A 21,687-nucleotide genomic window follows, 5' to 3' on the forward strand; every position below is an offset into this window, starting at 1 on the left:
ACCCCAAATTAACACAATTACACAAAAGCACCTTAACAGTTTACTTACTCTTCAGACTCTTGAGAAAACCAAGTTCAGCTTTAAATTTCACACACCACAATTTTTTCTTCCTCTACTGACAAATTTGCTGTGTTTGTTGAATAATATAGTTCAACCCAATGGGTCTGTTCAGAGAAACACCAATGAGACCAACCAATGCTTCCAGCACCAGAACATAATCAGGAATGGGAATTTCACAGCCTGGCCTTTCAAAGTTGCCCCCACTGAGCACAAGGTTTCCAGTCATTCTCCAGATGAAGTTATGTAGTTAAATTAGGTAATAAGGGTTCTTAGCTATGTCTAACAATAATAAATCAGCTATCCTATTACAGATGAATATGCAAAAAAGTGGTTTTCAACAACACTTTATTGAAGCACTTCAAAATTATCACAATGATACATGTTGCCTTTAACAGAATAAAACCTGTCATGTCATAATTAAAAGGCACTAATCCTGGCACAAAGGTCTACTTACCCACCTTCCACTGGAGGGAAATAAAAACATCAAGTATTTCACTTCTCCTTTTACAGAGTATGTGCAAAGCCCCTGTGAGTGCCATTCTGAGTTTGCCATTGGAGTGGCACACAGAGCCCCTGTTTCACCAAGACGTGCTGAGCAGCAGCAGCTGCAGCCCTGAGCAGCAGAGCCCTCTCAGGGTCATGCTCTGGTGAGACACGTGCTGCACTCACCTTTTGGCAACTGAAGCCCTGAAGCTCAGGCACTCACACACGTGATTTCTCCTTTAACACGATTCCCTGTCCGTGTCACCTCAGAAACACAGCTAGATCTGTTCTGCAGCCCTTTTTGGGATCCACACTGTCAGGTCAGTGCAGGAACAAGGCAGGGGAGCGGTGTGGGCATGCGGGGAGAGCACAGTTCCTGCACAAAGCAAACCAGGACGTGCCACTGCACAGCCACAAACGACAAGGGAAACCTCAGGGAGTTCAAAGCTTGATAATCCTGCTAAGCCATGCCTCAGGTTATTACAGATCCCTGCACAACACTCCTAGATTCAAGACAGACTTTAAGGCATTTTCTTTGGCCTTTACTTCTACCAGAAAGTGAAGATTATGCAGTTTGATTTGTCAGCACCCAAAATCTTTCTAACCTGTTTCCATCAAGATGCAAAGGGAAAACATAAATCATTGAGGAACTGGATTATTGGTTCCACAGATGATGGAACAGCTGCACATTTGTGCACCTCTCCTGTTGCCAAGTGGGGGGAAGGAGCTGCTCTGTGCAGCTGCCCAGCCCTCAGCTGTCCTGGGTGATGGGAGCTCCCCTGCTCTGCAACTGCATCTATGGAACCACCACCCACACTGCAGCTGGAGGACAGGGACACTCCAAGGGAACTCTCCTGCAGAGCTGTGGGGGCAAGCACAACCCTTCCTCATCCATCTCTGCTGCTCCAGGAGCACCTGCACTGAACAGAGCCACCACCAAGGGCTGAGAGCTGAGCTAAACCCAGGACAGCACACAGTGCCCACACCCCACAGAGGCAGGACTGCTGTGCAGCTCCCAGCTGTTCACCACCACACAGCGTCTGCCTTTTCACAAGAGCTGCTTTTCTCAACATGCCAACAGTCAACACCTGCATCTGGGGAGTTTCAGGACTGTGTGACATAAGTATGGCTATATTGATGTCAAATGCAATAAACTAAAACGCATTCCCAAAAGCAACCCTTGTAAAGAGAATGGGAAATTGAATCAGCCTCTTTTTACTGTCCATGCTCCCTACAGAGCCTGAGACAAGTAATCCTGGTGAGATTACATTTCTAGAACACAGCTGCAGCACCCAAGTTCAGCAAACACCACTGCTAATGCCTGTGCTGGGCTCCACACCTTTATTAGGCCAGAAAAGATTTAACCTTGGACATAAAGTGCCAAATGAATGTTGTTTTCAGTCCAAGGCTGGAAGGTGTTGAGAAGGAAACAATTCCTCCTCTTTTCCAAGAAAAGGTACCTTGCAAGTTACTGAAGGCCAGAACCAGAACAATGCAGCCCCTCTGAGGGCTCCTTCCTGCCCCAGCAGTAGCCAAGGGCAGCTGGCAGAGCAGAGCCACCACACTGTGAAACCCAGCTGGGCATTTGGGGTGTTGCAAATGGACCTTTTAGAGCACACACATCATGGGGGTTCCTGTGCCTCTCCCTGCTATTTACACCTAGAAACTGGTACTGAGACAGCACATCAAGCCAAGAGCTGTGGGGCAGCTCATAGCACAGTTGATTTACTGAATGACTGGTGCTGCTATCACACCAACCAGGCTGACAAGCCTTAGTGCACTAACACTGTGTTCACATTCGTGTCTAGAGACCTTTTACTTTGACCATGACCTGCAGGGAGCTTGTTTTGCATGCAGGAAACTTCGAAAGACATATGCACAGCATCTTTAACAGGTCACTAGTCCTTTGCCCAGCTGAGTTACACATGAAGGATGCTCCAAGACCAGCACTCAGGACTAAAAACTGACCTGACACAGCCCAGTAAGTCTGAAAGCTTACATGGAGACAAGCCTGAAACAAGACATCCCATTTCTTACCATTAATTGGAAGATGCTGACAGACACTCCTATTAATTAATCAGTGTCCTAAGAGAAATTAATACAACAAAAACCTTTGGGAATAACAGTCAGTGAAACTTCAGATTAAAATCACAGCAAAAATTTTGTTCAAGACCTCAGTCAACAAGAGCCTCACTTCCACTGAGATAAGAATCCTTCTGCTTTAATTGGCAGTGAATGATCAGGCACTGCAAGATCTGACACTTGTGTAGAAAAACAAAGGTTTTACTCTAGGCTCAACACAAGAACCAAAGCTTGCAGACACATGCATTTCTATCTCTCCTGAAAACTGAGCTCCAGAAGGCTGCCCCTGCTTCAGACCCTGCAGCTGACCAGTGCTTTTCACACACATAAAAAAGCCCTGCAATCTGCTCAGACTGACTATCCGAGCTTGCTCAGGTAAGGTGAGCAAGCCCCAGGCCTCAAAGGTAGTTTTGTGAGCATTTCACTGGAATAGCTGAACCACAGAATATAAATCAGCTCAGGTATTTACCAATCCTTCCCCCACTGGAATCTTTGGCAGAGGAGACAAACATCCCATTGTGTTTTTCCATGATTTCAGCCACACCAACTCAAGTCAGGCAGTTAAGTGTCAATACAACCCTCAAAACATAAGTTTATTGAATAAAGCTGAAGAGCAGTAAACCAACATATGCATCCACCTAAATAAAAAAAAAAAATCACATATTTACAAAGTTCAGTAATTGTATAAGTTGTTCACATGCAGAGAGTAATGCACAGGTTAACAATTGGTAGTGTTTGGATGCCATAAACGCTAAAAGCAGTGAAGTAGATAAACACCAAACACATCAAGTTTAGCTATAGGCCAGTTAACTAAACAGTGACCTGGTCCCCCACAAAGATTCACACATTCTAGTTTAGTTTCCTCATGATAGGCACAAGCAAGTTTGCTAAATAAAAGTAACTGTAGCAGTTCTGGAGAACTCGGGACTACAGTAGCAAGTTAATACACCCTCTCCTCTACAGCACCAGAGTATGGATTAATTGAAACCATGCTTCAGAGAACTGAAAGGGGACAGAAAGTACAAATGTAACTTCAGACTGAAGGCAGGCAGCGTGTAGTGTCTGTGCAGCAGTGCCAGAGCTGGGACAGGACAGTAAGGCCATGGCAGGCTGCGGTAACACTGGCTCTCAGAACAGAGGGGACAGGGCTGCTCCCAGGGCTGCAAACCGCGTGAGGTGAGGAGTCACACACAGTGTGAGGCAACACAAGCAGCTGCACATGGATCTGCACACACCAGGAGCCACACTGACACTGCTGATGAACAAACCAGTCTCAACAAGGCTGTCCCTTTAAATATGCTGAAGTCACTGAGAAAGTAAAGCTACAGAAACGTTACAGTCTTGAGTTTATACACACTTCCCTAAGCTGCAGGAGCTAGTCAAGAGACAGGATCGATTCATTGGCTCTCTTGTGCTTTGACACAGCAAAACATTTCATTGCATGTGACAGGCTTTGCACATGGTTACATCGAGAAAGCAGGCGGGTCTAGAGTTGTCACAATAGCCCAGGTATTCCATAGCACCAGGTGAAACTGTGCCCAGCCATTCCAGGAGCAGGAGAGACACTGACAATTACACACAGATTGTGCTAAAGGTCAACAACTGCCTCGATACAAGAGCATCAGTAATTTGGGTGTCATGCAGCTGCTCAGAATGCATGTTCTGGTTTCAGAGAGAGACCACGAGAATCTGGAGATAGAAAAATGTATTTGAACACAGCCTGATGTTCCTAGCGATTTGTTTTCATGCTGGAATACTCCAATTTTTGAAAGTTTGACAGAACAGTCCATTCCCATCCCCCACGTAAATGTTAAACAGAAGCAACAGAATGATTTTAAACAGATGACTTTCCTAATTCATCACGAGAGTTTTCTTTTTCAAGTGACAGGATCTCAGCTGTAGATTAGTGATGCTGATCTATGCCTTGTGCTCCCCTCTGCAAACAGTTTCCATTTCTCTGCTTACATACACACATCACATGCATCTGTGAGATCAATCAGTATCCCACAATTCACGCTTAAATGTTTTCTAACTACTGTATGTGGCATCTTATAGAATCTTAATGCTGTCAAGCATCAGCATCTTCAAGCCACTAAACACTAGAAATAAAACACTTGCTGAAAATCATATAAAAACCTGGCCCTGAAAAACCAGAACAGAGTGTACCATCGTAGTTAACATGGTAGAGATATTTCTTTAAAAAGCCCCCCCACAACCCTCCCACCACAGATGGTTGTAAAATAAATATTTGTGCTGACTTTATCATGACAACTCTAGTTGTTTTGTGACAGAATAGGAATACAAGTCTTCAGCAGTGCACATGAGAAATGAACCGTGAAAAGGCAGATTCTTCATACAGGATTTTGGGGTAGTATCTCATTATGGAGGGAAGTGGACAATTGAGATTATGGCCAACTGGTACTGGAGATTCCAGGAAGACTTCAGCTTCTTCTAGATTTTGAATGCTGAATAAGCCACTGAAGCGTGATATCTACAGGAGAGAGAAGAGAAGTTCCACATTCAAGTGTCTATATTGGTATAAGTGATAAGGCTTTGGTATTCCAGTGTCCCCAACACAGGACAGGAATATCCCAGCCCTTCTCTAGAGGATGGCCAGGGCACATGAACACAATGATTTTCTGGATGTTTGCTGTCCTTGCTTTGATCCTGTAACTGCTCAGCATCCTTTAGGTAACAATGACAGGCACTGCCCCACACATCCTGGTTCCTCAGTCCAGCCCATTGCTAGGAATAAGATATTCCTTCATGGGACACTTCACTGTGGCTCCAATAATTAGTTTTAGATCAGCAGTGCTCTGTTCAGCCAGCCTGCAGCTCGTGCCCTGCTGAGCACAGAGCTGGTTTAGCCTGTGGTACAAGGCATTGTGCTCCTCCCTGCCTGGAAGAGGCTCTCCTAAGGAAGGGAAAGGCCCTGCCTTTTACCTTGTGTTAAGCCTTGTGTGGATCGCCACAGAAAGGAGCCTCTGCTTCCATCCAGCATGTCTGAACATTTAACTGATGCTAAGGTGACAGGGGCTTCTTGGAAGCCACAACTGCTCCACAGACTATTCCATTTTCCTAGAAAGAAGCTTTTTCCCCTATAAAGCCATCCTGGTATCCTTTAGAGCTTCTCCTGAGAGCATCACCCTTAAGTTTCCTCATCAGCAAACTCCTGTTACCCTGGCAATGCACCAGTGTTAATCCCATGGCAGCCATGGAAGGCACCAGGAAAAGGGTGGAAAGTGTTGTTAAATTCTGTTTTCACTCAGCTGAGATGACTCAGTTTACTCACAAAGCTTATGGCAAATACCAGAGATTACAGGACATGGTTTCTGTTTGAACTCCTCAAGTTCTGAAGCATAATATGATGTCTGTGCCAGAAAAAGGCACTGTTTGGCTGCAGGGGACTGGCAGGTGCCACAACACAAACTGCTCTGATAACACAGCAAGGGAAGGTGATTATTTCAAGGGAAATAATCTTGGGGAATAAACTTGAGGAAAAACTTGCTGTGAGGACTTGGCATCCTGACCAAGTGAGGCAGAGGTGAGAGCACCTGACAGAAGTATAAAATCATTCAGGCCAAGCCAATGGACTAGTCAGCTCTTTCCTGCAAGCTGAGTGAAGAAAGGAGCAGATTTTACAGGGACTGGCATTTTTGGTAACTACAGCCCCTAAAACTTTAACTCCAGTCAGGCTTCCTCACTGCCATCAGGAGTCATACTGAATTTAACTGGTCTTTGATTTGTTCCTGGTTTCCTGAAGACAAGAAGTTTAAGAACTTAAAATCCCCCCAGTCCACCCTCTGACAGCACTTCATAATTCTCAGTGGTTTGGGTTAATAGTTACCTATATTATCTTTCTCTTTGCAAGAAATTGAGTAGCAGCATATTTCTCTGTCCTGAATAGCAGCAAGATTCCTAGGAAAGAGAGAACAGGTCAGCACACATTTCACTGACACAAGGACTCTTACTGACAGTCTGAGCTGCTCCTCCTCCCCTTCCCCACACAACTTGTTCTGTACAATATTCAGTTACCTGCTGTTGCTGGGTTTTCCACTCATAAATGTGAGCTTCCTGATCTAATAACAACCCTATGTACACTAATTTATTGAGGAAGAGAAATGTTTCTTAGCAAGGGTTAGACTTACATCTTTTCAATTAGCTGTTTCTCATCCAAAGCATTAGGAAGGTCTCTCTTATTTCCAAGTACTAGAACCTGAAATCCAGAGAAGGAAATGATTGTAGCTTTGCTTTAGAAAACCCTAAACAGACAAAAACCCCAATCAAAACCAGAAAACCAACAAACTTCAAGGGAGTCTCATGAGCAGTGTGGATCTGTCTGTTAAATCTAATGGAATAAGATATTCACAGTTAAACCAGATCAATAAAGAAGACTGACCTAGTCACAGGGAAACAGGGGGTACAAATAAACTGTTCTGTGCAAAGAGCAAGCAAGAGAATATGTCAGCTGATAAATCTGAAAACGTTTGCAGCACACTCATTGAGATTCCCCAAACTTACTCTACAGTTCTGTACTACACTGTGGTTAACCTTTAGTCAACAGCACAAACTCATACTGTGGAATCCTCTAAACTTCTGCCTTAATTGTATTTATTATGTTTTGGGAGCACTGAGTGAAATAAGACCACTGAAGGTCAATAATTGGTTTGAGGCACTGGGGGCAGGCACTGTCCATGCCTATACTGACCAGTAAGGTTGGGCCTTATAATTCAGAGTTCAAGGCAGACTTCAGAGTTGCTCAAGAGTGCACATTCCTCAGAGACATTTAATGGTGTCTAAGGTGATGTTACTTACAGGGATTCCTTGTAGCTGGGGCTTATCTAGAAGATTGTGCAGCTCATTCCGAGAGGCTTCTATTTTGTCACGATCTGCAGCATCTACCATGTAGCTTTAAAGAGAATTTCAGGTTAGGTCAGCGACACTGAGCTCCTGCAGAAACATCACTTTTTTTTTTTTTCCTTTACACTGCCAGGTTTGGGCACATTCAACAAGGCTTTCAACAAAGCTAGGCCTTCTGAGCAAAGAATTTAGTTCTTTAAAAAAAAAATTCTCCAAGACCAGAGCAGAAGGAAGATGCTTTGAGTCAGCACTGCCACCCAGTTCAGACAGGGAGGAGTTAGTACTCCAGATCAGACACTGATAACACACCCCATCTGAGCCCTGAACTGAAGGGTGAACAAGGTCAGTGTGGTTGCAGGGCAGGTTCAGAACCACAAGGAGAACTACAGAGTGAGGCATGCAGTGTTAGGGAGGCTCCCAGAGAAGGAAGCCCGTGTGAAGGAAGCAGAGCTGAAGGAAGGACACTTACACAATAGCATTAACTCCTCTGCAATATCGCTCCCACATGCTCCGGAATCGGGGCTGCCCTCCTATATCCCAAATCTTAAGGCAAGGGGAGAAAGACAATTTAGCCATGCACTGTGTTCAAACATGTCAGGCAAAGATAAGACAAGAAATCACTACAGTTTTTCCTTTCTCCTTAAGCAGCTGCTTGACCCCTCCCATGCTAAAACAGGAATAATCCCCTGCACAGCTGCTCAGAGCTTAGGGCCAGCAGCAGGAGGTGCAAACTGATGTAACAGCATCCTGTGTATGAAGGTTACACACTGAGCTACACAAGAAAACACAATGTATTCACTTCAAAATCCTTCCCCTAAGCAAACTGATGAGCAGGAAAGCAGCATCTCTGGGCCTCAAACACTCAGATCTAAACCAGACAGCATCATCACAACAATGCTTTAGCTAGTCCATGAACCTGGGAATCACACACAGATTCTCATTTCAGAAACCCCATAAATAAACATAAATGTCTTCTTAAGCTACTGACAGATTTAGCTGAGCCTCTTCAGTGTTCTACATTTGCCTCAAGGCTGGAAGCAAAACAGAGCAAACATGTAAGTTTCAAACTAGAACCTAAAGAAAACAGTCAACAATGGCAACATACCTTTATTGTAACATTACCCTTTGTAACCTTCCTCATGTTGAAGCCCACAGTAGGAATCATATCTTCACTGAATTGACCTGACTGGAAAAAAGAAAAACAGAGAAAGTTAAATTTAGTGCTTATCTGACACAACTGGTTTACACAGTAAAATATCACAGGCTTTTTCTAACCGTTCACCTTCCAACTGAAGGTTTTACGGCCAAGAAGTCGTGGATGTTAAATCCATGTGTACTGGAGCTTGTGTGCAGTCAGACAACGCATTTCTTACAAGCACTGCAATCGTTTTTCAAGCCTTGAGGCAGCCAGAGGAGCAAAGTCACCTGGGGAAGAGCTTTGCACAGCTCAGCAGATGGACAGCCAGGGCAAGGGAGGAAGGAGCCATTCACCTGCTGGAGCCAAGGCCTGCCTGTGGGGATCTCCCAGGTACCTGGGAGCTAGAAATATCCAGAAGGGCTCCCTGTGATGCAAGCTGCTCTCTGGCCAGCCTTTGCAGCAATAAATCACTCCTGTGGAGGAAGCCTCCAGCCCACAGGTATGGGGTGACTCCCTGAGGAGTGTGAGAGGCTGCAAAGTGGAAGGACCTGCCAGGTCAGCTTCCTGCAGGGCCAGTGTCCAACATGTGCAGCAGTGGCAAACGCAGCTCCAGAGGATGTGAGCTTGTTTCCAGCATCACACCCAGCTGGGACAGAGCTGCTGCAAGCAGCACTGCACTGGAGAGCTTCTCCAGCAGCAGATGTTTTACTGTCTGTGACACTTCCATCTGCAGCAGCTCGAGAGCCAAGTTCCCAACTAGCTCCTGCAGCCACAACAAGAGTTTTCAACACTACTACAGATTTCTCCCTTGGCTGTTTGGCAGAAGGTGAATCAGCCACAGTGGCCATTATGAAGCTCACTACATCCATTATGTGTAATAGAACCAGACAGTCAAGCACACTTGGAAAAATTAGGGTTGATCCCAAAGCACTCAGTTGTTTAATTAGGGTTTGGTATCACAGCAGCAACGTCTGCATCTGTCCCCTGACACCGGCCAGAGAAGCTACCTGGGGCTCAGAGCCTTTTGGGATCTCTGAAGCAGGCACACCAGCCCAGAGTTAGGGCCTGACTGCCCACTGGCTGCAAGGAGCAACTGAGCCAGACCAGGTGGCCATGAAGGACAGCAGCTCCTGGCTTGTATCAGGAACAGCGTGGGCAGCAGGACCAGGGCTGCACGAGGAGCTTGGGTCAGACCTGCAGCACTGCTACAGAAGCCACTCTACCCCTTCTAACGTGGCAGGGTGGGTGCCCAATGGGAATGCCAGCCCAGGAGCTGCCCATTCCTGCCCCAAATGCCAGGGCCTGAGCTGCCCATTGCAGCCAGAGTGACCAGCACAGCCCAGAGCCCATGGCCAGCTGTGCTGCCACGTCTGGGCCAGCTCAGCTCAGCTCCTCAAACCAACCTTGCCTCTGAAGGGTCACTTGCCAGTTGCTCAAGCACCACAGCATTCCTGCCTCCACATTCCTGCCTCCAGTCACACCCCACACCCACAGCTCCTATCCCAGTGTCTCCCAAGCACTTCCTGAGCCTCCATCTCTGCTGCTGAGCCTTACCCCAGATGCTGCCAACTATTCCCACTCAGATCCTTCCAGATCCTTCTCTCGAGAGCTGTTCTTATCAATAGGAACACACATTCCAGGAACCTGCAGGACTCATCACTCCCTGCTGCATTTATTTCCAGCAGACACGTGGGACGCTGAGGTGTCCTATGAGAACAAGGCCTAGCCACAGTGAGACTGCTCCCAGCAGCTTGAGGAGGATTTTGGTGCCTCTTCATCCTGAGCTGGGTGGTCTAGAGGAGACTCCCACTGGGATATCTGCCTTGTTGGCCTAATTCCTACCCATAAACCACCTTATCGTGATCCTCATCAAGCTCTAGGCTGCCCAAACACTCCCTGCCCATCCCTGTGAGGAGTTTACAGCCCTCCCTTGCAGCACTCCCTGTGCCAGTCATCCCACAAATTGCAGCACCCATTTCATGTTTTCCCACTGCTCTTTCAGGACACAGATTCCTGCAGATTGGAGCAGCATTTCATTTGCCACATCTTTAATGTTGAAATTACTGTGACCCACCACAGGGAAACTTTTACAGAATCTTCAGGAAAGCTGCTGCATCTGACTCCTTCCCAAGTGCTCACTACCCACGCTGCACATCCCCTAACTTGTTTTGACTTGCTTAAAACCTCAAACCCTTAAACCTGCAGTCACCCAGTTGAGTTTCAGCTGTTCTCTGCTTTGCAGAGGGACGATCCAGAGCTGACATGAACACACGGGTCAGCTCAGGTCTTCATTTGAAAGACCTTCCCCTGACATGAGTGTGGGTGTTCCTCTGCTCACTGGACCCAGAGGAAGCTATTGGAAGTCCCCTTCTCTTTTAAGACAGGTCAAAAATTGGTTAAAACAATTGTAAAGGATTTTAGCAGCAGACAGTGATCTCCTTTGATGGATTCTGCTACCACATTCAACTGCCTTGGCCCAGAAACTGTTCTCTACACTCAGAATTTAGAGGGCTTTTGTTTACTACCTCCTCAGAGGAAAAAAGCCAGGAATTCAGCTTCAACTTGGTCTATTCATACGCAAAAGCTACTCGAAGAGCAGCACAAAAGGAACATACTTTTACTAGTAGTCACTTGGTTTGAATCAGCCTTCCCTCCCAGAGCAGAGTGCTCAGTTCTATCACTGTGTGCTCACAATAAGATGCTTTCTGCTGAAACACCAGCTTTAAAACAAGTTTGATATGCACAGCAATATTGTCAATTCCCGATGGGAAAGCCTTTGGCTGCTGTCACACACAGCAGCACTGCTCAAACACTCATCAAGGACAGCAGCCTTGTTTCCAGCACTGCAGCCCACCCCAGCAGGGCTCCGAGAAGGGCAGGAGCTGTCCCAGCAGCGATTCTGCTGCAAGCCTCAGCCCCGAGGTCACACAGACACAGCACCAGCACAAACCGAAGGTCACCAAACAAAGTTAACTCCAAGCCTGTGGGAGATAAGGGACGGGGAGACTAAACAGAGCCATTTCAGAGGCCACCAAGATCCCCCAGGACTAATCCTTCAGCCTCCTGGTTTGCAAGATGCTCCCTTCAAAGCTCCTGAAGAACCCAAACAAGAGATTTTAGTGCAGCATGAACCCACTTATCCAGATGAGTACTTATTACTCAGAGCAGCAAAACTGCATCCAGACTGAACTAAGGGACTTTATTCCATGAATCAGTTTGGGTTCAGCTCACCCAGTGTCAGTGGCAGCACTAGAGCACAGACTGCAGCATTTCTGAACAAGCCAGCTACAGGTACAACTCATTTCCCAGAGGAAAACTTTGGACAAGTGACAACTTGTCATCCCCTGACATTCCAGAAGTGTATAAAGGATGCAAGTTTAGTCTCTTTTATAATTTAATTAATATTACAACAACCTTATTGAACCTACCATTTCCAGTTGTCTCGAGTCAAACCATAAACCAAACAAAACACATTTGGGTTTCTTCATCATTTGAGCTAGAAACTCAAATTCCAGGGAGTTATGGAGCAGTAGAGTGGTTTCAACTGGGAGGAACCTCAAAGCCCATCCAGTTCCCCCCTGCCATGGGCAGGGGCACCTTGCACTACCCCAGACTGCTCCAAGCCCTGTCCAGCCTGGCCTTGGACAGCTCTAGGGGCTGTCAGCCCCCTAAGCAGCTTGATTCTGATTGCACAGCCTGCACAATACATTGTTTGTATCATCAGAGAAGGTCAGGGCAGCCTTTAGTTTGCATCTCATAAAGCTGACATGATTCACTACTGTTACAGGACCCATTTCTTCATAGGGACTCTGCTATCACACAGGAAAGATTGCTTTATCTTTAATCATAATACCTTTCATCCAGCTAGATGAGATCACAAACAAGCTTAACCAACTAGGAGACAACACCATTGGAGTATGGAATCCTGCCAGGACACTCCCAATCCACCTGAACCAGAATATTACACTAAACTCTGCTGCTCATCCCTAAAAATTTCTTTCTCTTCGCACTAAGAAAAAATGCTGCATGTATCCAAAATGTCTTCTTAAAAAATTATTTTAAAAGCAGTGCAATTTTAGCATTATATCAAGCTACCCCTACACTAAGCCTCCTCTGCAACACTCATAGCCTCAACCAAGCAGTGCCTCATAAATGGACAAATCAACTTTCTACAGTCCAGCTTCCTTCTTCAGGAAATACTTCAGTGTTCCAGCCACTTGTGATCACGATCAGAAGCCTGAACTCCAGATTAGAAACTTAATCCTTCCCAACAGCACTTCCAGGAATGATTCCTGCAGAAACCAAAACAGTGGTATATGACAAGAAAAGGCATTTTTATTTCCCCAGCCCTGAGTTTAACTGAATATTTAACAGGACATGGACTGCTTAGCAAATATTGACCATAAAGAAGGCATATGTCTGTCTAGAAGGCAGTCATGTAAGAGCTCAGGATATTTCATGTTTCTGATAGTCAAGAAAAATGTCCAGATGTTACCACTTAAAGCTCTGCCATTGCTTACCAAGTGCTCTAAAGGAACTCAGTACCAAGATGGAAAAAGGAGATTCTGATTTCAGTCACCTGTTTTAGCCCATCTAGGGTACTGGCAGCAGGACCTCAAAGAAAGGGTCTGAGTCACCTCCTAGGAGCTTTATTAGCAAATGAAGTGATGCAATGCATTTCAAGAGACTTCTGCCATTAAGAAACACTTCAAATTTTATCAGCCTTCTCCCTTAGCCACGGTGTGTATGAAGTGACAACACAGGGGATTTATGGCCTGCCTGGGTGTTCAAGAGGCATTAAAACAGCAGTGCAGTTCTTTAGAGCAATATTTTCCTGCACTTCTCTGGTGCGACTTCTTCAAGCCTAAGTTACTTTTAACAGCCATGAGAACAGAAGGAAGTTGCAGCTCCCAGCTGGCCAAACGAATCTTTCCTTGAGAGGCACTTCAGGAATTGCCTCTCTCTAGAAACCACAGTCTCATTCCAACACTTGCCAGATATTCCAAAGTTAAAAATCCAACCACACTAATTCAGGCTCTGACACAAATCCTAAAGAGGGACCTTATTTACCCTGTCACCACAAACAGGTTGAGTTTAGCTCTTGAACCTGATAACCATATCAGAAAAGTCCAACTTCTTCCACTCCTCCAGATCTCTGCTCACTGACTACCAGGCTAATGAGCTTCAGTGCCAAACACCTGGATCAAGGATCAACCTGCCAGGCATCAGGAAATACTTCTACAGAAACCCCAGCGCATGCCACTATTCCGTGCAATAGGCTGTGGAGGCTGCAGGGGTGCCCCGCTGTTCCCCAGCTGCAGGGGTGCCCCGCTGTTCCCCGGCTGCAGGGGTGCCCCGCTGTCCCCCAGCTGCAGGGGTGCCCCACTGTTCCCCATCTGCAGGGGTGCCCCGCTGTCCCCTGGCTGCAGGGGTGCCCCGCTGTTCCCCAGCTGCAGGGGTGCCCCGCTGTCCCCTGGCTGCAGGGGTGCCCCGCTGTTCCCCAGCTGCAGGGGTGCCCCGCTGTCCCCTGGCTGCAGGGGTGCCCTGCTGTCCCCCAGCTGCAGGGGTGCCCCGCTGTCCCCTGGCTGCAGGGGTGCCCCGCTGTTCCCCAGCTGCAGGGGTGCCCTGCTGTCCTCCAGCTGCAGGGGTGCCCTGCTGTCTCCCAGCTGCAGGGGTGCCCCGCTGTTCCCCAGCTGCAGGGGTGCCCCGCTGTTCCCCGGCTGCAGGGGTGCCCCGCTGTTCCCCAGCTGCAGGGGTGCCCCATCATTCCCCATCTGCAGGGGAGCCCTGCTGTCCCCCAGCAGCACACCTGCAGGGCCGTGGGCAGGCTCAGCTTACTTGAGTTGTGTTTCAGTGGCCTCACACGGCCCCAGCAGCCCCTCGTGCTCCCCACAGCAGCATTCCCAGTTCCTGGGCTGAGGGAATGGCCACGAGCTGCAAACACCACCAGGTCCTGCAGAGGCTGTAAATAATGGGCATTTGCAGGGCTCGGCTCAGGAGCCGACAATCCCAGACGCGATCCTGGGGATGACATGCAGTTTCTCTGAATAAGAGCCACAGGCCATCCACATTAGGGAAATTAGGACCAGGAAGAAATGATATCCTCCCTTGTGAGCAAGTTTACTCACACACATGGAAAACTTATGCTTAATATCTAATTAGAGACAGTGACTAATGCAGAGCCTTAGAAAAGCAGAAGCTGCATTAGCTGATCCAGCTCTAACGAGATTTCACTGCTAACGTTGGATTTTAAACCTCCTAATCAAACTGAACACAGGAGGGTTGGGGTTGGAAGGGACATTCAAGCCCATCCAGTGCCACCCCTGCCATAGCAGGGACACCTCCCACTGTCCCAGGCTGCTCCAAGCCCTGTCCAAGCTGCCCTTGGGGTCCAGGGGCAGGCACAGCTGCTCTGGGAACCTGTGCCAGGGCCTGCCCACCCCCACAGGGAAGGATTTATCCCTAATATCTAATCTAACCTTTCCATCTCGCAGTTCAAATCCATTCCCTCTTGTCCTCTCTCCAGGCCCTTGTTTAGCCTGATTACAAATCAAGTGTTTGTTTACACTGGAGGAATAAACGTGATCAAAACCCACCACCAATCTAGAAGAGGATTATTCTAGAACTGGACTGTCTGCCTCTTGTGGCCTGTCCACTTCAGCAGCAGCCAGGCCCTGTACCAGCTTCCCTGTGTAACTGGGTGAGTTTTCCCTCTAGTTCCATATGCCTGATTGGATGGGCAGAGATTACATTAGACATTTATATTGGATTAAACTCACTGTTGGCAGACTGGCAGCAGCCCTTTGTTAGGCAGCACACAACCTCCTGAGCCACAGCAAGCTCCTGGTGAGCACTCCAGCCTTCAGAGCTGTCCTACAGGACATCTTGCTGTGTCATTCCTTTCATTTCAGTTTTGAGGAATCCCAACAGCCTCATCCACCCAAACCACTAACTGGCCTGCAGAGAGCAGTTGTTCTTTTCCTGCACTCATCCCCAGATGCAGACTCTGAACTAAAGTCAGTCAAGGAAGCAAATAAGGAAACAGCTCTGCATGCCATGAACTGCACTGTTCTGAAAAGTGATTTTGCACTGGAAGCTGAAGCTTATGCCATTATTTTGTTTAAACCAATAATACAGACCTGGGCAAACCCTTTCCCTCTGCTTTTTTGTGTAAAGGCTCACCAGATTTCCTAATTAAAAACTTCAGAAATGTGACCTGATGCTTCCAAACTAAACCAGCTAAGGAGGCTGTGTCAGCATGCTCAGCAGCTTCCTCCCTGCCCGGGGTTTTGCAAGGCTCCCTGAATGGCACTCACTCAGATAAATGCCTGGGTGTGATCCTAACATGTGGCTGAAACCGTGCAAGATCCAACCCCCGCAGAGGAGGCTGGAAACAGCTCCAGCTTTACTTGGGGAAACTTCTCCCACTGGAGACAACTTAGGTGGACTCAACTGATGTGCAGCTACTACAGCTCTGACTGCTGCACATACCTGCAGTGAGCTGCACAGGTTACTCCCCAAACTCGTGCTGCTGCTACTATACAGAGGGAAAGCACTTTTTGTTATGGGCCATCACCAGGACTCCAGATGATTAACAGCCTGCCCAGAGCCCCCAGCTGCAGAAACACTCCAACCAGTACCAGCTCAGCAGCCACAGATCGAGGCTGTACAACACTCTCAGAGCTCCATTTCTACAAATCCGAGTCAAGATGTATTGGCAGAGTGTGAAAGAAAAGGTTCCTGGCATTCCTGGGTCACTCCAGCAACTTTTAGCTGACAACAAGCCAGAGAAGTTACCTTTCATGAAGTAACCCATTTTCCATGATCATCAGGAGCCCGCTGAGTGCTCACACCTGAGCTACACGAGGGCTTGGTTATGGTTTGCCAGGATGTTTGTCAGTGTGCAAGGGTGATGCACAACTGCAAGAGAATGAAAGTCCTTTTCCCAGCCACTAACTCATTCAAGTGGCACTTAAATAAAAACAAACTTACAAGAATTCCATGGTGCTAAGGACACAGCCTCAAAAACCAAGAGACAAGCTGAAGGTGTGCTCACTCTAAAGCTGGAGACATCAGCTTTCTCCTTCCAGGTGCACTGCACTCAGGTCACTCACACTCCCTGAAAAACCAAAAGACACCCTGGCTGCCCATTTCAGGAGCTCCCACAGTCCAGCCTGTCTCCTGGAATGTTTTCCATCCCATACATCAGCAGAGCAGGACACTGATGAAGCTGAACACGCCCGCAATTTAGGCAAAGCCACTCTTTATCTCGTTCAACAATGGAAAAGCTTCGTGTAGGAGTATTCCCACACCCTTCCTTTACCTGCTCCAGGCACATCACCAGATCAGCAGGCCCCAGTGCTGATGGGCTGCTGATGGGCTTGTGAGCTGTACTTCTCAGGTAAGTTACACCTTAAGAGAAAGATTATTTGATATGGGTTCCAGCAATCGATAAGCAAATATTTGAGAGGAGAACCGTGAGTAGGTGCCAACACTTAAGTGATTTAGGACTACCGAAAAGCAGTCAAAGGGAGGCGGCAGCTGAAGACACACAATGTTATCTCCACATCTGCTAAGAGAGCCCCGCCACACCGACACCCTGACTGAAAGGCGCCTTCCGAGCCCGCTGTGGGGCCGACCCTGCTGGGGGATCGGTGGCTCCACGGGTTCCCAAAGGTTTACGGAGGCACGGCAGCCCCCGAGGCTCGGCCATCCGCCCAGCGAGGGCTCACACCCTGCTCCCCGCGGCCCGGCCCGGCCCGGTCCGGTCCCGCTCCATCCCCGCGGCCCGGATGGGCCTGGCCCAGCCCCGCTCCATCCCCGCGGCCCCAGCCCGGCTCCATCCCCGCGGCTCGGCCCGGCTCGGCCCGGCCCGGCTCCATCCCCGCGGCCCCGGCCCCGCACCATCCCCGCGGCCCCGGCCCCGCTCCATGCCCGCGGCCCCGGGCCCAGCTCGGTCCCCGCCCGCCCCGCTCACCGCGATGACGTTGACGAAGGTGGTCTTGCCCGAGTACTGCAGCCCCACCAGGGTCAGCTCCATCTCCTCCTTCCAGAAGAGCGAGCGGAACCAGTCGAGCAGCCGGGACAGCAGCGCCAGCATCGTGGCGGCGGGCGGGCGGGCCGGGGGCGCTGCGGGTCGGGCCGGGCGATGGCTCCGGCGGGCCGGGACGCTGCGGGCCGGGCTGTGCCGGGCTGTGCCGTGCCGAGCCGCGCTGGGCCGTGCCGGGCGCTGCTCTCGGCCGCTCCGGGACAGCCGCGCTCGTCCGGGCCCGGCTCCCCCCGCCGCCCTCACGTGACGCCGCGGTCACCCGGCCCCGCCGGCCCCGCCCCGGCCCGCAGCGCCCCCTGGCGGCCGGAAGACCCGCGGCGGGAGAGGGCGGGGCGGGGCCGCCATGGTGGGTGTGGTGAGGAGTGACACCTCCCTGATTCCGCCACGGTGGGTGTGGTGAGGAGGGTGTGACACCCCTGAGCCGCCATGTCGGGTGTGGTGAGGAGGGTGTGACACCCCTGAGCCGCCATGTTGGGTGTGGTGAGGAGTGACACCTCCCTGATCCCGCCATGGTGGGTGTGGTGAGGAGGGTGTGACACCCCCTGAGCCGCCATGTTGGGTGTGGTGAGGAGGGTGTGGCACCCCCTGAGCCGCCATGTTGGGTGTGGTGAGGAGGGTGTGACACCCCTGAGCCGCCATGTTGGGTGTGGTGAGGAGGGTGTGACACCCCTGAGCCGCCATGTTGGGTGTGGTGAGGAGTGACACACCTGAGCTGCCATGTTGGGTGTGGTGAGGAGGGTGTGACACCCCTGAGCCGCCATGTCGGGTGTGGTGAGGAGGGTGTGACACCCCCTGAGCTGCCATGTTGGGTGTGGTGAGGAGGGTGTGACACCCCTGAGCCGCCATGTTGGGTGTGGTGAGGAGGGTGTGGCACCCCCTGAGCCGCCATGTTGGGTGTGGTGAGGAGGGTGTGACACCCCCTGAGCCGCCATGTTGGGTGTGGTGAGGAGGGTGTGAAACACCTGACCCTGCCATGGAGCAGGCTATGCCCTGCCTTCTCCATCACAGGCTCCATTAGGCTGGGGAAGACCCCCAAGGTCATCGAGTCCCACACCACCTTGTCACCCAGACCTTGTCACCATGTCCAGTGGTTCTTTGGACACCTCCAGGGATGGAGACTCCTCCACCACCCTGGGCAGCTCCTTCCAGCACCTGACCACCCTTTCCATGAAGAAATTCCTCTTGATGTCCAACCTGAGCATCCCCTGGCACGGATTCCATCCGTGTCTTCTCGTCCTTGCCTGCCGCGGTGGGGATGGGGTGAAGGTGCCAACCCTCACCGCTCACACACCATCCCTGCAGTGCTGTGAGGGCCTCTCAGGGCCACCCACAAATCCAATCCCAGCTCGCAGAGGAATAAGGATTAAAAAAACTTCAACTGCAATATTCCCAGTTAGCCCAAGTATGTTTTAATCAAGTGAAATACAAAACCTTTTGTGTGCTCACAGAACTTCCAAAACCAAAAGGACAGCCCACTTCACCTCATTATCCCCAGTTATCCTCACATAACCAGATGTTCTCCAGAAGTTCCCGCCTTTTGCATGGACTTTGGTAAACTGACTTTCTGCTTGAGCCAAATAAACTATGAGCAGATAAGTGGTATCTAGATAGGTAACACTGACCAAACCACTCCACGAGGTGCATTTATCACAACTTATTGAGGTCACTTTAGTTTCCAGCAGGAAGCAATTCCAAGTGGAGTTGAAGGAGCAGCACGCATTGCATGGACTTTTTGGATGATTTACCAGGGTTCTTGTCACTGTAACTGGGGTTATTTCAATTCCCAGTCAAAGTAAGCCCAAATTCACAAATGTTGTGGCCCCAGCTCTCTGGGGAGTTACACAGTGGTTTGTGCACTGTGAGGCCAGGCAGGAACAAATGGAGAGGGGGCAGAAAAAAATCACAAGGAAGCTACAGGATGGGACTAATTGGTCTCTGCTCACAGGGCCTTGCACAGGAGGAGCAGCGAGTGCTGCACGCAGAGAATAAATCCCATTTCCATCCCTCCTTGGGCTCACAGGGCTGGGGAAGGCACTGCCTTCAAATGCCAGAGCCCTCCCACACTGAAATGAGAAATTCCCTGCTCCCAGTGGCAGGGAAGGCATTTGTGCCTGTGCTTTTCCACCCCAAAACACGGCTTTCCTTTGTATCCATAAAAAAAGCCAACTAATATACTCCTTCCAATTAAGCTGAGATATGAACTGCACTTTGAAAGTTCTTAATCCATTCTCTGCTTCATTAACTCAGAAAATTTCATCCCCATGGTTAGCCCTATCAGAGAGGATGGAATGCCTGGCACCAATTAGTTCTAATAACAAGCTAAGTTGTGCACAGATTTCGGAGCCTGTCATTAGTATGAGAAAATAGGACAGCTCCTCTCAGAGCAGAATATCTTACAGGCCCTTCCTTTAATTTGTGTCTGGCTGACACCTCCTCCTGCAGACAAAGGAGCTAATTGATTTGATGAGTTACAGAGCCTGCTGCGTGGCACCTCCCCTGCTGCCCAGCAAGGAGCTGCAGCCAAAACACAGCGACAATATTGCTCTGAGCTCCTGCTCTCCTGCTCCTTCACACTCCGTGCTCTAAGGAGGCAAACACACGCGCCCTGGCAGTGCCCTCTGCTCGTTTGGGTGCTGATTTTCTTCCAGGATTCAGCTGGGTTATAAAATGTTATAATAGAAAATGATATAAATTTTAAATGTATAATATATTTATATTTATATTTATATTTATATTTATATTTATATTTATATTTATATATTTTTATATATTTATATATTTATGTTTATATTTATTATATAATTATATTTAAATTATATACTCTTATATTATTTATATAATATAAACTATATTAATTATATATTATTTAAATGTTACCTATTATTATAATAATTTATACATCAATAATGATGTCATGAATATAATAATTTATAGATTAATAAAATCAATATTTATATACATCTATATTATAGAAATTATTTATATTATATAAATTATTATAAAATATATAATATTTTAATTTCATAATATAAATTATGTAAAATGTAACAATATAAAAGATATTATAAAGTGTAGTTATATAAAATTATAATATTAATAATATAGATTAAGAATTATAATTATTTAATATATTATATTACATTATAATGTCTTAATTTATATTATTAATAATAATATAAATTATATATATGATATTATGTATTATTATATAATGCAAAATGTAATAATATAGAAAATATTATAAAATGTCTTAGAGACTGTGGGTGCCTCCCAGGTGAGGATCCTCCCCTGTGGAGGGAGGGAGGGAGGGAGAAGCTCTCAGATCTGGGGAATTGAGGGCTGTGAGGACAAACAGGAGCCTCGCTCTGCAGTGCCAGCAGGCAGCTGGGGGCTCTTTCCAGCTCTGCTCTTTCAAGGCTCACTCAAAATAATATCAAAAGAAACGGAGGCTGATGATAGCAGATACAAGATATGTGTCTTCTTATGTTACAGCCTCTTAAGGGAAAGGGTAAGGTTAGTGGTCACCTCTAGAGAGATGGACATTAAATGGCTGGTTCCTAAAACTGCCACAGCCTGTAAGGGTCCTCCTGTCATTCTATACAGCATTTTAGTACTGCCACAGCATAAACAGTCATTAAATAACCCGAGGAGGCAAAGGAAGGACTTCTCTGTGTCTTCCTCACTTCTGTCCTGGAAAAATAAATGTGTCAGTTGTGCTGTTACTGCTTGAGTTAAACCAGAAGTATTCCTTTGCCACGAAGAGCGAGACACACGGTGAAAATTAAACCATAACTTCTTCCCTCAGAGATGTTTGCACGCTGCCAGCATGCCACAAAATCCTGCCTGTTTCTGCAGCCCAGGAAAGCACCAGGTGTGGAGGGAGGAGGCAGGGGGGGCAGCCCAGCCCTGCTTCCCCAGCAGCCAGGGCAGCAGCGTGACTGCGGCGTGAGCCCTGACGTGAGCAGCAGGATCCCATTTCCAGAGCCACGGGATCACCGCCCTGCAGCACGCTCGG

At 48.3% G+C, this 21,687-nt stretch overlaps 1 protein-coding gene across 1 annotated transcript; it reads right to left on the minus strand.

Annotated features, from left to right (window-relative positions):
* Nucleotides 1-388: 388 nt before the first annotated feature.
* ARL8B (ADP ribosylation factor like GTPase 8B) lies at nt 389-17,901 on the minus strand. Its single transcript, XM_059479780.1, has 7 exons — nt 17,601-17,901; nt 8,591-8,671; nt 7,955-8,028; nt 7,441-7,534; nt 6,774-6,841; nt 6,473-6,543; nt 389-5,116 (listed from the first exon to the last, which is right to left on the minus strand). Exons 1-7 carry the CDS (start codon nt 17,721-17,723, stop codon nt 5,067-5,069), a joined length of 561 nt encoding a protein of 186 aa, XP_059335763.1. The 5' UTR covers nt 17,724-17,901; the 3' UTR covers nt 389-5,066.
* Nucleotides 17,902-21,687: the final 3,786 nt, after the last annotated feature.

Source organism: Ammospiza nelsoni, chromosome 11, assembly GCF_027579445.1.
Source record: "Ammospiza nelsoni isolate bAmmNel1 chromosome 11, bAmmNel1.pri, whole genome shotgun sequence".
NCBI classification, from domain to species: Eukaryota; Metazoa; Chordata; class Aves; order Passeriformes; family Passerellidae; genus Ammospiza; species Ammospiza nelsoni.